At 37.7% G+C, this 14,731-nt stretch overlaps 1 protein-coding gene across 1 annotated transcript; it reads right to left on the bottom strand.

The window, feature by feature from the left end:
• Window positions 1–9,181: 9,181 nt before the first annotated feature.
• LOC306759783 (fetuin-B) lies at window positions 9,182–14,498 on the bottom strand (the record flags this gene model as incomplete). Its single annotated transcript, XM_079245516.1, has 7 exons — window positions 9,182–9,682; window positions 10,091–10,177; window positions 10,555–10,662; window positions 11,693–11,859; window positions 12,411–12,498; window positions 13,221–13,331; window positions 14,283–14,498. The coding sequence occupies 7 exons, from the start codon at window positions 14,496–14,498 to the stop codon at window positions 9,182–9,184; spliced, it is 1,278 nt and encodes a 425-aa protein (XP_079101642.1).
• Between the last annotated feature and the right edge of the window lie 233 nt (window positions 14,499–14,731).

Raw genomic sequence — 14,731 nt, forward strand, 5'->3', positions numbered from 1 at the left:
GTATACAAGGATCCACATAAACATTACGTCTATTTACCCGTTTATGGAATATAAGAAGGGGCTGAAATTGTACTCAGGAAATGTGACACAAATGTAAAATAGTTCTGCAAATAACAGTATTTTGACCAAAAAAGATGTCTTATCTTCCCGTCAAGCTCCACTACAGCTCGCTAAAAATGGCGGCAATCAGTTGACAAAGAAATGGGGAAAAAACAAAGGTACCTAAGCAATGAAGCTTTAAAAATATTTGTCTCTCAACATTAGTTACCTTGAAGGTAACCTTAAAGGGGTGCTATTATGGTATTTCGAGTTTTCTGAGCTTTCTACAGTGTTACAGGGTTGAATCCTCATCAGACATGTGAACGGCGCTGTTTTTTATCACCTAAACGCATGTTTGAGTTTGAGTTCCAGCACTCTCCTCCTTCGGTTTCCATGGCAACGAAAAATGCGTCGTTTTAGAGAGTTTTTTCTACTTCGAAATCCCTGTGACGTACCGGAGGATAAGGTTCGGTGATTGGTTACCTTCTACTGGTTAACAAGGGCATGTACAAATACATCAGGCGGGTGGAAAACGTCGGATAAAGTTATTTCCAACGATGGCTGGTGAGTTTACCAAAGAGAGACATCCTGCTGCATTCGTTGCTGTGGGTTGCTGTTTTCCACGTCGTTTTCAGGGTCTGATTCAGGTTCCAACATGTAGAGCTGTATGCTATGTGTTGACATTGTATTTTTTTTTTTTTTTTTTTTTTTTTAATTGAGTTCATATTAGCCTAATCCTTCTGTTTATGAGATGTTACAATGACGTCGAAAGCAGGTGCGGTGCGCGCTCCCGCTGTAGTGCAGTGGCGGGAGGCGGGGCTTAATGCGGAAGAGTCTCAATCCACTCGTTTTGCCCACAGGCTGATCTGACAGCCTACAGAGAGAGTCAGTCTGAAGTAAATAAAGCTATTTGTGACAATAACTCGACCAATCCCAGCTCTTCTGGTCTCAGAAATAAAAATAAATTAGCCTGAAATACACATAATAGTTCCACTTTAATATTAAGGTCAATGTTAATAATACAATATTAACAACCGTAGGCTTTAATGTTAATGATACAAAGCTACATAAGCCCCACCCCTTTACAGTTTCCTGGATGGAAATCCATTGTTCAGTAGCATTACACAGACTATTAAAACTGGTCTAATGAAGCCCTGAATAACCAGCGACCTGAGAAATATGGTAAACATAAAAAAGAAAGCCTTTAAGGAGGGAGACAGGGAATTATTGAAGACAACACAACAACTTAAAACAAAAATTAAAGAAGAAGGACTACGGGAAACAGCTCCAGCAGAACAGCATGAGGGATGTGTGGTCAGGAATTAAAAAGATCACAGGCTTCAAGTTAAAGGGGGATCAGACTAATGGAGGTCTGGACAGGGCTAATTAGCTGAGCAATATGTTCAGTTAAGAAAAACAGACTATACACCCTTCATGAGCCCACAGCTTTCCTGTCAGATTTCCACTCTGTCACTCTACAGCTCAGTCATTGACCTAAACACAGCCTGATCTCCCTGAACATCAGAAGATACCGAGATCTCAACCGCCTCCACCTCTAGCCTGTCGGTAAAGAAACAACAAAAAACACTGACCTGGAACAACTCTGCAGGTCCACATGGTGTCAAACCTAGGGTTCAGAAACCAGCTCAGAACAGCCCCATTAGATTCTTCAGCACCTTCTGAACACTAGCCTGAGTCAGAAAAGCATCACTGTGCTGTTAAACACATCTTACAGTGCCTAAAATCTCTTAATCATCTGAACCAAATGACTAGATACCAGTTATGTTCACATCATGAAAGTCCTCGACAGACTGTTCTAGACTCACCTAAATAAGCAAGTGAACATCTTTTAGGACCCATTGCAGATTGCTCATTGTAATGGGTTTGGCTTTGAACACAGTATCTTCTACCTGTACATAGAGACCCCATTCTCATCAGAACCAATCGGGTAGCTTTTCTTCAGGAACCACATTTTCTACACTCTGAATATCATGTTCTTTGATGCCTCAAGTTTAGCTGCTCTATTATCTGAAAAGTTCCTTAAATTCCAGGTGGATATTTTCACAAACACCTGGATTTATGACTATTTAACAAACAGAGCACAGTTTGTAAAACTGAAAGGTTGTGTGAATGAGATGGTGGCCAGCATCAATGGAGCACCACAAGGGATGGACTTCTCTATTCAATGTACACCTTCCAATACAACTCTGAGTCCTGTTCAGGGAAATGAAATGGTTTGGAAATGCAACACAGAAGCATTTTAGACATGAGACAGAGCTGCCTAATTCTTAAGGAAGATAAGACAATTCAATGTCTGCACCTAGATGGTCCATATCTTCTGCAGGTCTGTTGTGGAAAATACAATCAGCTTTGCAGCCATCTGTTGGGCTAGCAGCACCAGAGCCAGAGACTTAGAGACAGAACAAACTGATTGAGAAGGCTGGTTCTGTGCTGGGAATAACTCAGAAGCGACTGGACCTAAATATCCAGGAAAGAATGCTGCACAATCTGCAGAAAATAACTGATGATTTTTGGCAACAGTGTTCAGTGTAAAGCTTTGTAAAATCCAACACAGGACAGAAAGGTACCAGAGATAATGCCATGACCTTGAGGAACATGGCAATATCTTCTTCTAATTAATCATTATTATATTTACTTTTTAAAAAAGAAAGAGAGCAATTACAACATAGCAATCAACCCTTTGGGGATTAATAGAACATTTCTCATTTATTTAGATAGTCTTTTCTGGCAAATGCTTACTTCATGTAAACAAAATGTTAAAAAAAAAAAAACCCTAAGACACATCTCAAGTCATCTGGTGTGTCTGACTGCTGTTTTGATATCCATTTGCTAAATTGTGACATGGTGGGCAGAGCGAAACTCAGCTGCAACATCAAGCGCCGTTTTGTCGGGTGTGGCATCTAAACCTCACAACGTTATTGAAGTATTTAACAGATATCAATGTGCCATCAAAGAAATCCGAAATGCAGAGTTTTAAGGTCAGAAAGTTGCATGGTTTGAGTTTAAATGGTCAGAAAATTATCATTGAACACTTAAAGTGACTACATTTCCAGTAACTGGTCCCTCTATTGTTAAAATTTTCTTGGGTGCTGTAATGCCCTCTTGCTCTCCATTTGCCCTTTTGATCCACACAGATCTCATTAAAACTTCTCTGGAATCAAGTATATTTGCATCTTTAGTAGTTGATTACTTGAATACTCACAAATCATGAGCGAAACCACGAAGATATTTTTTCTCTTTGAGCTCAATTACACACTTGTAAAATGTTGTGGTTATATCTTGCAGGACTAGATCTGTTCACACACACACACAAATGTAAAATTCCAAATGACTTAAAAATGGCTATGCAAGTTTCCCCAACAGCATATTTTCAGGATAACATTTTGCCATGACTACAGATGCAAACACATTCTGCTGTATGTTCCCTGCCCCTTTGCCCTCACCTTAACCATCTCAACTGAATGCCTAAACTCAACCTTAACCTTAACTATGACTTCAATCTAACCGTGACACTAAAATAAAGTCTTAATGCTAAATAATAACAATAAAAATCCATTTTGCATCCATGGGGACCAAATTGCAGTTGCCACATTCACATCTAATAAAAAAGACAATCACACACACTTACCGGGAGGCAATATCAGTTATAATAATATGGTATACAAGGAAAAGGGGAGGTGCATAGCTGCATGACAAATATGCGATAATTACCCTGAATCTGCCATAAATGTACCATTTCAAAAATTATTTTCTGCATCTGGTTGATGTGCTCTGTATGATGTAAAGAGAAAACTCAGCAATTCATATACAATACACAGTCCAACATACCTCCTGCCTTTTCCCATTTTCATGCACTGCAGGCAAGTTGACACGACCGACATCTCAAGCTTCTCAATCACTTTCTGGAGGATACACCACTCTTTCTGCACAACATCCTTTATCTTTGTTTCCTTCATACACATAACGTACACACGCACCGTGTCCCGATTTCTCAAGAAATGAGAAAACTCGTCTGGATATGCTGTCGTTCCAATGTGCGCTCAGCTAACAGGTTGTAAAAGCAAAACAAAAGACTTAATCCTCTCAGCATTCACATCGACCTTAACGTTAAGTGCCAGCGTGGAAGACCTCTTGTTCTGTTGAATCCGGATTAACACCAGGTTGTTACCAAGCAGAAATAATTTGAAGTGAGAGCAGTCAGCCAGGGTGCCATGTTTAGTGGATTGTTGTTTTTTTCGAGAAAGTAGCCACTGATAATCTGCATCTATAAAGCACCTGATGGTGTGTGTCACTTCCAATTAGTCCAGACTTCAGTGTTAATTATAGCCATGTTAAGTGGCTCCAGTGAATCCTAAGGCTATTTGCTCAACACTCCCTGAAATAGTCATTCAGCAACATGTAGCGTTAGTAGCTAATACGTTATGATTGACTTATCAAAAATACCTCCCCCGCATGACAATGTACATTTTCTCGCACCACCCACCAGAATCTCCTTCTCGTAACTAAACTGTCGACAATCCAGAGCAATCCACTTGTCTGAACGAATTAACGTGCCCTCTATGGGGGGAGAACCAATATGTTCACTTGCCACCAGACTGCCTAACAGTGGCCGTGTGACCCAACATAACCGTTTCCGACCAGCAAAAGCTGTTGGTATTAGAACAAGAAGAGCAGATATATAATCAGAGTGAATCATAAACCTATGCTGCAGGAAATGGCTCACGATGCTTTGACTTGATAGGGCTTGTTTGTGGTGCTTAAAATGACTACATGGTGATGCAAATATCTCGTTAACACACAACAGCTTCAATCTCACAACGTTTCAGTTCATTAAATATTCACACGGAGGCCGGTGAGGAGGTGTCATGTTACTGTCACAGACAAACTTAGAACAACCCACAGTTCTGACTTATCAACATACAAACACACACACACACACACACACACACACACACACACACACAGGAAAGTGACGTTGTTTGAATATCTGACCTATATTTGTAAATAAATTGTTTAGCTATTTATACACATACATATCATATATATATATATATATATATATATATATATATATATATATATATATATATATATATATATATATATATACATTCATATATATATATATATATATATATATATATATATATATATATATATATATATATATGTGTATGTGTATATATGTGTGTGTGTGTGTGTGTGTGTGTGTGTGCGCACACACATACATCCAGGAAAACAGCAAAATAATAAAAGTATATAATATGAATATCATTTATTATAACACCAATATGCCCAAATTTTAATCTGAATAACCCTTCTAATTCTCATGAAGGAAATTTTTTAAAATTCTTTTTATTTTTAATTTAATTAATTTAGCTGACCGCTATAATTCCATATAAGGATTCAGGCTAACTGTATACTGTCTCATAATGCAAATCTACATTTAAACATATTTATGAACTTATTTTAATTCTACATTTTACCATCATGTTCACAGAACATAATAACACACAGCGGTTACGGAGCAGTTACACACACAAAGCCTACCTCTGACGGACATTAAGTACATGTTGAAGAGAAATGCTGCCATACATGACAACCAACTCAGCAGTCCTAACAAGAGCCTGGATGAACAAGGCCAGAGGGCAAGCCACATTATAAATTTCTGCCAACTGCAGAGCTTAAAGCAAAACAAGCATTTCATCAAGCAATCCAAAATCTGCACACAACCATGGGTGACATTCATCAGGACGAACTGAACACTGACAGTGAATACATGCATAGCTGACTATCTGTGTCACATCTCTTATCTTGAAACTAGAGCTGTGGAGAAAGAATGGACACTCAATGACACTCATTATTATGCATTTGTGATAGCAAAATCCAATATTGTTAACAACTACAAACACCATAAATCAAAAAGACAGGGGAAGATGCTGATAGGAATGCACTTAAATCAACAATGCTGTTTACCTTAATTATATTCACTGTTGCATACGGTGACACACAATTAGTGAAACCCTTCACTTCCACTCTTTGTTCACTGCAATAATTATATTTGTCATACTCCACAAAGTTGTAATATGAAATAAATAAGTAAGATTCATAGACTGTGTTTTGTTTATGATAATGAGGACATTTGGCTTGTACAGGGAAGCAGTGCTCTACAACACTTTTATCATGCAGCAAAAAGTAAGTAAATGCAAGTGTGCATTTGAAAGCACATGGACTGGGACTCAACACCAGTAATGTTTGTGTGTTCTGCTGGATTTGCATGATTTTTACCTGCCACATGGCACAAACATAGACACAGTCCCATTGAGACCATGTCAGTTCCAAAGACCGTGTTTAACTACATATTTGATAGTAAATGGACCTGTTTTAGCATTTATATCCACTTAACCATTTTAGATTATAAGCCTACCTATTTATCTATTTAGTGCATACCATTGCACTGAGCTGTACTTGACATGTTTGCCTCCCTCTTGCCTGAGAATGACCTCATTCACCGACTGCAGTGCTTACACCCAAAGAACTGACTGAAGATTTTGCAATTGAATTGCATCATTCTTTGTGAACTCTATACAGTGCAGTTCACAAAAATCCCCAGAGCTTTGCAGTTTCTAATGCAGCAAGTTTCACGTCGGTAACATTGGTCTTTTTAACTGAAATCTAGCTTTTTTTTTTTGACAATGTAGCATGTTTTCTTTTTTTCCTCAACTGAAAAAACATAGACAGAAAACCTGAACAATGCAATTCACATTGAGAATGCTTTACATAACTCTATTGTCCGTTTTATAGCTGCAGCAGCTTTGCAAGAGTTTCCACAACAAAATAACAGGAAGTTTCTTTGGCAGCATCAAAACAAAACTGCCCACTTCATCTAGATTTAGTTTTACTTTTGCTTGCAATATAGACTGAACTAACATTTAATTGCTTTACTTGAAATGTTGCATCAAGAGAAAAATAACACATTCTTTTAAGCTCTCCTGACTTAAAAGTTTGTTTACAACCAAAATTACAAAAATAAAAATGCAAAGTATGTTTTGTAAATTTTTCAAGTGCTGAAATATTCTAATCTTCCCAATAAAAGAGTTTACATCAAACATTAAAAGGAAAAAAAGTTATTTTTTTCTCATCAAAACTAGCAATGTCAGGACTAATAAAGATGCTTTGTAAATTAAAAATTCCGTGCACAATCCCAAGAACAAGAGTGCTCTTTAACCGCCCTTCATCAGCAACTAGAACTTATTTTATGCACATACTCTCTTATTAAAAAGTATTCAAAACCAGAACTATTTAAAGATAATTACGCCCAACCAATCCCTCTTCAATTAAATGATGCTCCCTAAAGTTATAACCCTTTTCCTTGCTGGGGAAAAAAAAAAAAACATTCTTATGAAAAACCACCATTAAAGACTTTAAACCCAACATAAGGAGGAAAAAAAAGCAAAATTGAGCTGCAACACCATAACTGTGGTCTGCTCTGTAATTATCCCTGAGCCTAAATTACTCGAGTGCGTTAAACCATAAAAGGGAAAGTATGCATCAAATGCTATGCTCTCTTTTTTATTTTAGTTTTTATAATCAGGTTTGCATGGCAGATTTAAGATAAAAACTGGTTTTCTCAGTCCTGTTTGGTCTTCATAGAAACGACTGGGTGGAAATGAGTCGGTTGATCACAAACATGTCATGACACGCTCCCTGTCTGGCTTAATGGTAGAAACTGACAGGACAAATTTGTCTGCTGCTACAGACATATCGTGCAAATCTTTTGGTGAGCAAATCAAGCTAATTTTTTTCAAGGTAGACGATGTGTGGGGGAAAACTAGGGCACAAACCACAGAAACCAAAACGTTGGAGAAAGTTGTTTCGCCTTACCTCAAAGTAAAGTTCGCGAAAAAGCCAAAAACATATCTTCTGCTTTGCTAAATCGTTAATTTGAGACAGAATCTCCAAAACTAGTCAGTCAGTTCCTCCTGTTGTTTACAGTGAAGTTCCAGTTCACTTGTCCATCTGGGAGGAAGACGTCTACGTTGTCTCGGGAAGCAAAAGTTCAGGCCCCTCCTCGCGCTCATAATCTGGGTCCAATTAGGATACAACCCCTGCTGCCTTCAGGACACGTGGGAACTGTTGCCATTTCTTGGAAAGACGCCCAACTAAAGTGCTTTAAAATGTGAAGTTTAAAGAGAAGTGGGAGCTTAAACTTTATGAGTGGGAGGTACGTAAATCTCCATCTAGTCATGTTTTAAATAGTACTATGTGGAGACCAGCCTCAATTGATTCAGCGTCCATTTCCACGGTAGTAACTGTATTTAAAGGTCTCTCCCGACCTCTGCCGCTCTACTTAATGTTTGCTACCCTTTTCTAAACGACACAAACTCTTAAATATAACTCTTAAATAACCCACCTTACTCGTTTTAATGAAAGAAAGTAAGGCTTTGAATATACTGAAACGTTCGTTAAAAAAAATTACAAGAGGTACGTGAAAGCAGCATTTAAAAAATGTAAGCGTTCAGCATTTATATAGACTATATTGTATTTTATTAACATCAGACTAGAATAGAGCCACAGAGGTCTTTTAGAAAAAAAAAAAAAAAGAACATTTTAAAATCTGAAAAATGTTCACATACAGTGTACATTCTTTAGAGCCAATGCAGTGAGTAATTTGTTTAATCCAAGTGACAACAATAAAAAGCTGAGATTCAACACAGATGTGAAGTTGAAGGCATTTAAATAAATGGTCATTCTGTACTGGTTCTGTACATCAACAGTCTCAAACTAACAATGGAACCACTCTAATCATGACAGGGTATATACTTTAGCCACAATTAAATCTTCCTTTCTGTGACATTTTCTATCATTTTCCTAGTCAGGGATCGTAAAGTCATAGTTTTTAGGAAGTCAGTCACAACAGTGAAGTGAGTCAGAAATAAGTCAACAGATACAAATGAACCACATGACAACGTAAAGCTGTGGGAAGCTGCTTCATTTTCATATTCTATAATAGTATTCCTCCTAAAGAAGGTTATGGTAAGTCACATGGAGCTGATCAGTAAATCAGGATCAGATCTTAATCAAACATGAGCAAATGGATTTCATGGCAGAACAGCACCGGTTACACTGTGGCATAACGAGCTGGACCAGGACAGGAACGGAAAGGAGAAGGCTTTTTGGGAAAATCTGATAGAAATATTGGGTGGTAAGTGGAAGAGGGTGAGGGTTCTATAAAGGCCTGTCTTATTTTCCGGTTACGCTTCTGGTAGCGGAAGTTCAAGGGTGGACGCAGAGCCACAGGACCTCCAATTTCTTCCGAGGATGAGTCAAAAGACTCAGTAATTACTCGTTGCTGTTGGGGGTTTCGTAGACATTCATCAGACTCACTGGAAGAAGACGTGAGTGGGACAGATGGGTTTACTACAACCGGGGGGTCTGAGGGCACAGGGGCAGCTGTCGGCTCGAATGGTATTGGCTGAGCAGTAGTGGGCAGCGGCAGGTCAGTGGGTGCAGGCTGGGTTTTAACTCCTGGGTCATCAGGGAGGGTTTGGAGGGTTGGGATCATTGGTTCTTGGGGGAGTTGGTGACCCTGTGGCTGCACTGGTTGGATCATGTCCACATTCTGTAAACAAATGAGCAATGGTGCAATTCAGTGAATCTTAGTCAATTAATATCACATTTTACGCTATGCTGTAAAGTGCCATTTAAGTAGAGAAACATACAATTTCTAACAGATATGTTTAAGCCTGGAAATGTGTTATTACATTTCCAACTTGTGATTTATTTATTAAATTGACTTCTTGATTCACATTCATCAGAGTAGTTTTTTTCTTTGTGAAACAACCCTTTCAGCCTGTAGACACATTTTCTGTGAGATTGACAACCTTGACATGATTCTGTCTCTTGCTTCTGTCAAGAAATAACACCTGGTACAACATGGTAGCAACAGATGAGCAGGAATTTTCATTATTTGGCATTATTTTTCTTGTGTGGAAGGACTTGAGATATGTCCCAAATTTGTAATATGTACCTGTACTTTAAACATCTCACAAGACACCTGAACGTCAGGGTTGTTGTTGATGTCTCCTTGCACGGATCCTGTACAGAAACCAGCAGTCTGAGAAAAAAAAGGTAAAATGTTTAATTTTTTTTTGGAAACAACACAATCCTGTCAAATTTCATCATCTAAATGATAAATTCATCTGAAATTCAGTAAAAATTCATCAAGTTATATCCATAAAGTTTTGGTTTTCGTGCAGCTTATCAATTATTAGTTATTCAGAATTTCTGCAACATTAATTAGCATCACATTGTCAGCACGTTCTTTTAGTTTTACACTAATTATGACATTTACATTTACAGTAGCATTTTCCTCATACAGTATTATCCCTTTTGAAAAAGAAAAAAAGGATTACATTAATTTTCACAGATGTACAAATTAAAGAGACCGCTAAGAGTGTGAGCAATATGTTTGCTTAAAGTCAGCTTAAGTACCTCTGTGTCAGATTTAAGTGTCAGGCGCTGGCAGGTCCCTCTCTCTGTAATTCCCTCTGGACACTCTTGGACTGTGTACTCAACAAAGATGGCTTTAACTGGCACATCCTGCAACAGAAAAATAAATAAATAACAACAACAACAAAACAAAGCAGACTGCACACATACATCCACAAACAGACATCAGCTGATACTGCATAATTTGGTGCTGCAGTGATCTGTAATGGCCTTCCTCTTGTTTTTTATGTCTCAAAGCCTTGCTGTCATTAGCAAAGAGATGCGACAACAGACCAAGCTTTGGTCCCCAAACAAACTATTTCAACCCTCATTTGCTTCCTGAACATACGTATTTTAGTAAGCCTTTGCAACCCAACTCTTCCATGAAAGGCAGAAGTTATGGTTTCAGCAGTGTTGGTTTATCTTTCTGTTTTTCCGTCTTTCTGTCTGTGCTTTTCAACGTTTTCAAAGAATTTCTTGTAAATATACTGTAACCTTTTTGGCTGCAATAGATTCTCCACAGACAACAACAGATAGTTCTTTGAACTACTGAAAAAGAAGAGACAAAAGCACAAAAAGATGGCTAGTGGTTGTCAAGTATGTCAGTGCTAATGGTACGACCTTGGAACCCTTCAAAATATCAAACAGTTTGTTCAGATCATTTAGTGACTGGTAATATAAAACTTTTTTTATATTACTGTTCATTACCTATGATTGCTTTTTTATAGATACAAAATGCCATAAAATGGTTGGTTACAGTAATAATAACAAAGATCTGTTGGTGGGTTTTGTGAAGTTCTCGCTCCCTCTTGTTAGCAGCTCCTACACAACACTAAAGCAGATGGACCTAAGATCTTTCATTCAGTCCTCCTGCTGTAGCTTTGACTCATGGTTTTTTCAAGCCTCGACACTGAGGGTATCAATATAGTTGTATAACATGGATAGTTTTCTATAAAAAAAAAAATAAAAAAAAACAATGCAGAAAACTTGTATAACTTATATGTTATTGTACAGAAAATTAAATATTCACCAAATTATCTACTTGTGCATTTGGAGGTTAATCTTGACAGTAGTTTCTCCATTCAACACATTTTTGGGCGATGAAGTCATCACATGAGCTTTGTTTCTTGCATGCTTGTACCTGTGAGGCAACTCTGGTGATCTTTTTCACTCCAAGGCTTACACCCAAAGTGGACTGCATCTTATAAGCTGCCAGTGTGATCTGAGCAGCAGCCATGGCCTCTGGGCTGTCATTGTGGAGCAGGAGTGGACAAGTTGGACAAGTCTGTTGGAGCTTCTTTGGGGGATCTACAAGACACGTAGGTAATTTAGTACACTTGTACAGTGAAATGACACTTTGATGTGGGTTGTGTTTAAGCATGTGCCTCTAAAACACATTTTAATCACAATGATGTTCAAGCTGTTCACAATTGATCCAAGAAAAGACTCAAACCAACAGGATGATTATAAAAAAATTTTAAGTAAGAGAAAAAATAACCATAGTATTTAAAACAATGTATTGACATCAAGCTGAAATCAACATACATTAGTATGAACATTTGATTTATCACTGTGGGAAGTACGTGTGTGCAACTAATGACTAATTAAGTAAGGTATCATTTAATTGTGCCATGAGCCTTTATTAGCTTCATGTGTGTATACTGAAACTGCACAGTGAGACATCTTAATTACCTAGTACATTTCTATCTTCCTTATTTTGTGCAGTCACAATTTGGCTTTGCTTATGTCTGTATTTCACTTGAATTAAGCTGGAAAAAATACCTGCCTTTAAACAAGAATGCCATGAACTGAAGTGTGATCAGTGTGAAGCCACTAGTAAACCTGTACATTGACATTACCTGGCACTAGCGCACAGTCGTAGCTGTACAGGTAGGAATAGCCCTCTGGTGTGTGCAGAACAGTGGTGTTGCAGTTGCCAGAAATTTGCTGAAAGTAAAAATATACACAAATTTAATGTTGAATCCTTTCCATGAAAGATTTGGAAATATTTTACTATTAATCTTCTGCACCCTGCATCTTTTTTATTCATAAAAGTAAAACCAAATGCATCTTTTAAAGCTTCTGAAAAAATGTCTGGGCCGATAATGTATTGATTGAAAAATAATGTAACTTTGCTGTGAAACTTTACAGCTCTGAAACTTACTAAAACTGCAGTAGAATAAAACTCATTTGCATAAAGATTATCTTTAAAAACGTGCAGTTTTTTTTTAGGGAAAAACAAGTAATGCTTAACTTTTTCAATTGCCATGTGCTCTGCTGATAAACAAGTTCTTGTTCTGTTTCAGATAGTCCTTTATAAGAATATATTTACTGAATCTGCCAATAAGAGGAACAAAGTCTTTTGAGTGAAGACGTTTTTGTTCTGGTAAAATGCTGTTTAAGGTTTGTGTAGATTATGGTCATGCAAAAAGCTAAATGTTATAAAGCCTACAAATTGTTCGCTTGCAAAGCCCTGGCTTCCTGCATCTTGCCTCTGTGAAATCTTAAAATATGTAGAACAAAGTAAACAGCCATGTCACTACATAAATCCCTGTTCAAGGTGTCTAAAAGCTGGAAAGTCACTGGCACAAGCTTTAATGCAAGTTAAGGCCACTGCATGTAAATGACAAATTTCAACACTTGTTTGATTGTTTATGCTTGTGTCATACTGTGTCCATGAATGGTCTGATGTCACAACGTTTCCATGGTTTGGGGCTGCCTGTGTGACACTTGGTCTCCAGGACATCCAGATCCAGGTAATACACGTTGCCTGCTGGACCCTGCCATTTGCGATGTAAGAAGAAATACCAGGAGAAAGAGGTGTGAAACATTCATATGCACCCTAGTTTTTGCAGTGGTTTAAATCCATGTCTGACAATCTATAGTTCAGATATGTAATAAAAACAACTTAAGAGCTATTTGTGTAATTCTATAAAATACTTTGTACATATTGAGCCAAGCCATATTTCTTAAAAACAAATGGCAATATTTTGGATGAAGTTGAATTGAGCCTCCTAAAATGTGATCTATCTCACAGTCAGACCACAGAAGCTTTCTGCAACTGAAAGCACAAATTTAATAAAGTCAGTTTGTCCCAGCAGCATTGCACCAGACTGCTCTAGACTTTATTAACAGTCACTGCTGTGCTAAAGGCCTATTATTTCATGAGGCATGAAAGGGGGGATGGCTTCTCCCTTCAACACATAAAACTATGTACTTTGATTTTAATGCTATATATGCTTATAAAAAGTGACATGAGCTGATGGGTATAACTTAAAGCAAAGTGCAGAGAACAATGTTGATTGTTTTTACTCCTTAAAGGTTGCACAGTAATGTAATTGCCTCTATTTTTCATAGCTACTATTTAATGCAATCCTGGACACAGATACTGCAATAAGTCCTTCAGTTTAATGTCATGATAATTTCTGTTGTCTGAAAGTCACCACTCTTTGTCAATGTAACAAAGTCATGTTTAACTCAAGGGTGCTGTTTTTCTTTTTTAGTAAAAAAAAGACCCACAGATCCCATTATATGAAGTCCTGCTGATGTCTGGCCTTGTAAGACTGGCCAGCTTGTTAGATCAATTGATCAATCAGAGTTTTATATCAAAAGACATATTTAAAATGAGCTTTCCTTACCTGATAGAAATATGAACAAATAACCCATGTTCAGTGTTTTGTAGCAAAATGGGAGAACTTTTTCAACAACAAGAATTTGTTTTATGTACTGACCTGAGCATGCAAGTGGACATTTGTGATACGGTTGAGGGCAAACTTGTAGCCTTCATTGCGATCCTCATTGATGTAGGTAACAGCCAGACGAGACAGCTTCATCACTGCTTTCTCATTGCATGGGATAGGAGCAAGTTCAATGGGCATCAGTACAAAATCTCCCCCATGCACATGAAGAGTGAGTAGGGATAGCAGTAAAAATGTGCAGATGTCCATGGTGGCAGAGCTTTGAGAAAAAGCTTTTGGATTGAGCTGCTTAAAAGTGAAGTTTGTTCTCTTGTGTTTGCCTTTAATCCAGGCAGTGACTTTTGGAATCAAAACATGACAGGGATGTTGAAATGAAGCCAAGGACAAAGTGTATTTGATGGCGGAGGGCTGATATTTGTGAATGAATGTGCCAGGAGTTTGTTCAACCCCAGAAACACAAAAAGAGTGAACGTTAAAACTGT

The sequence above is a fragment of the Telmatherina bonti genome (assembly GCF_933228915.1).
Source record: "Telmatherina bonti genome assembly, chromosome: 8".
NCBI lineage: Eukaryota > Metazoa > Chordata > Actinopteri > Atheriniformes > Telmatherinidae > Telmatherina > Telmatherina bonti.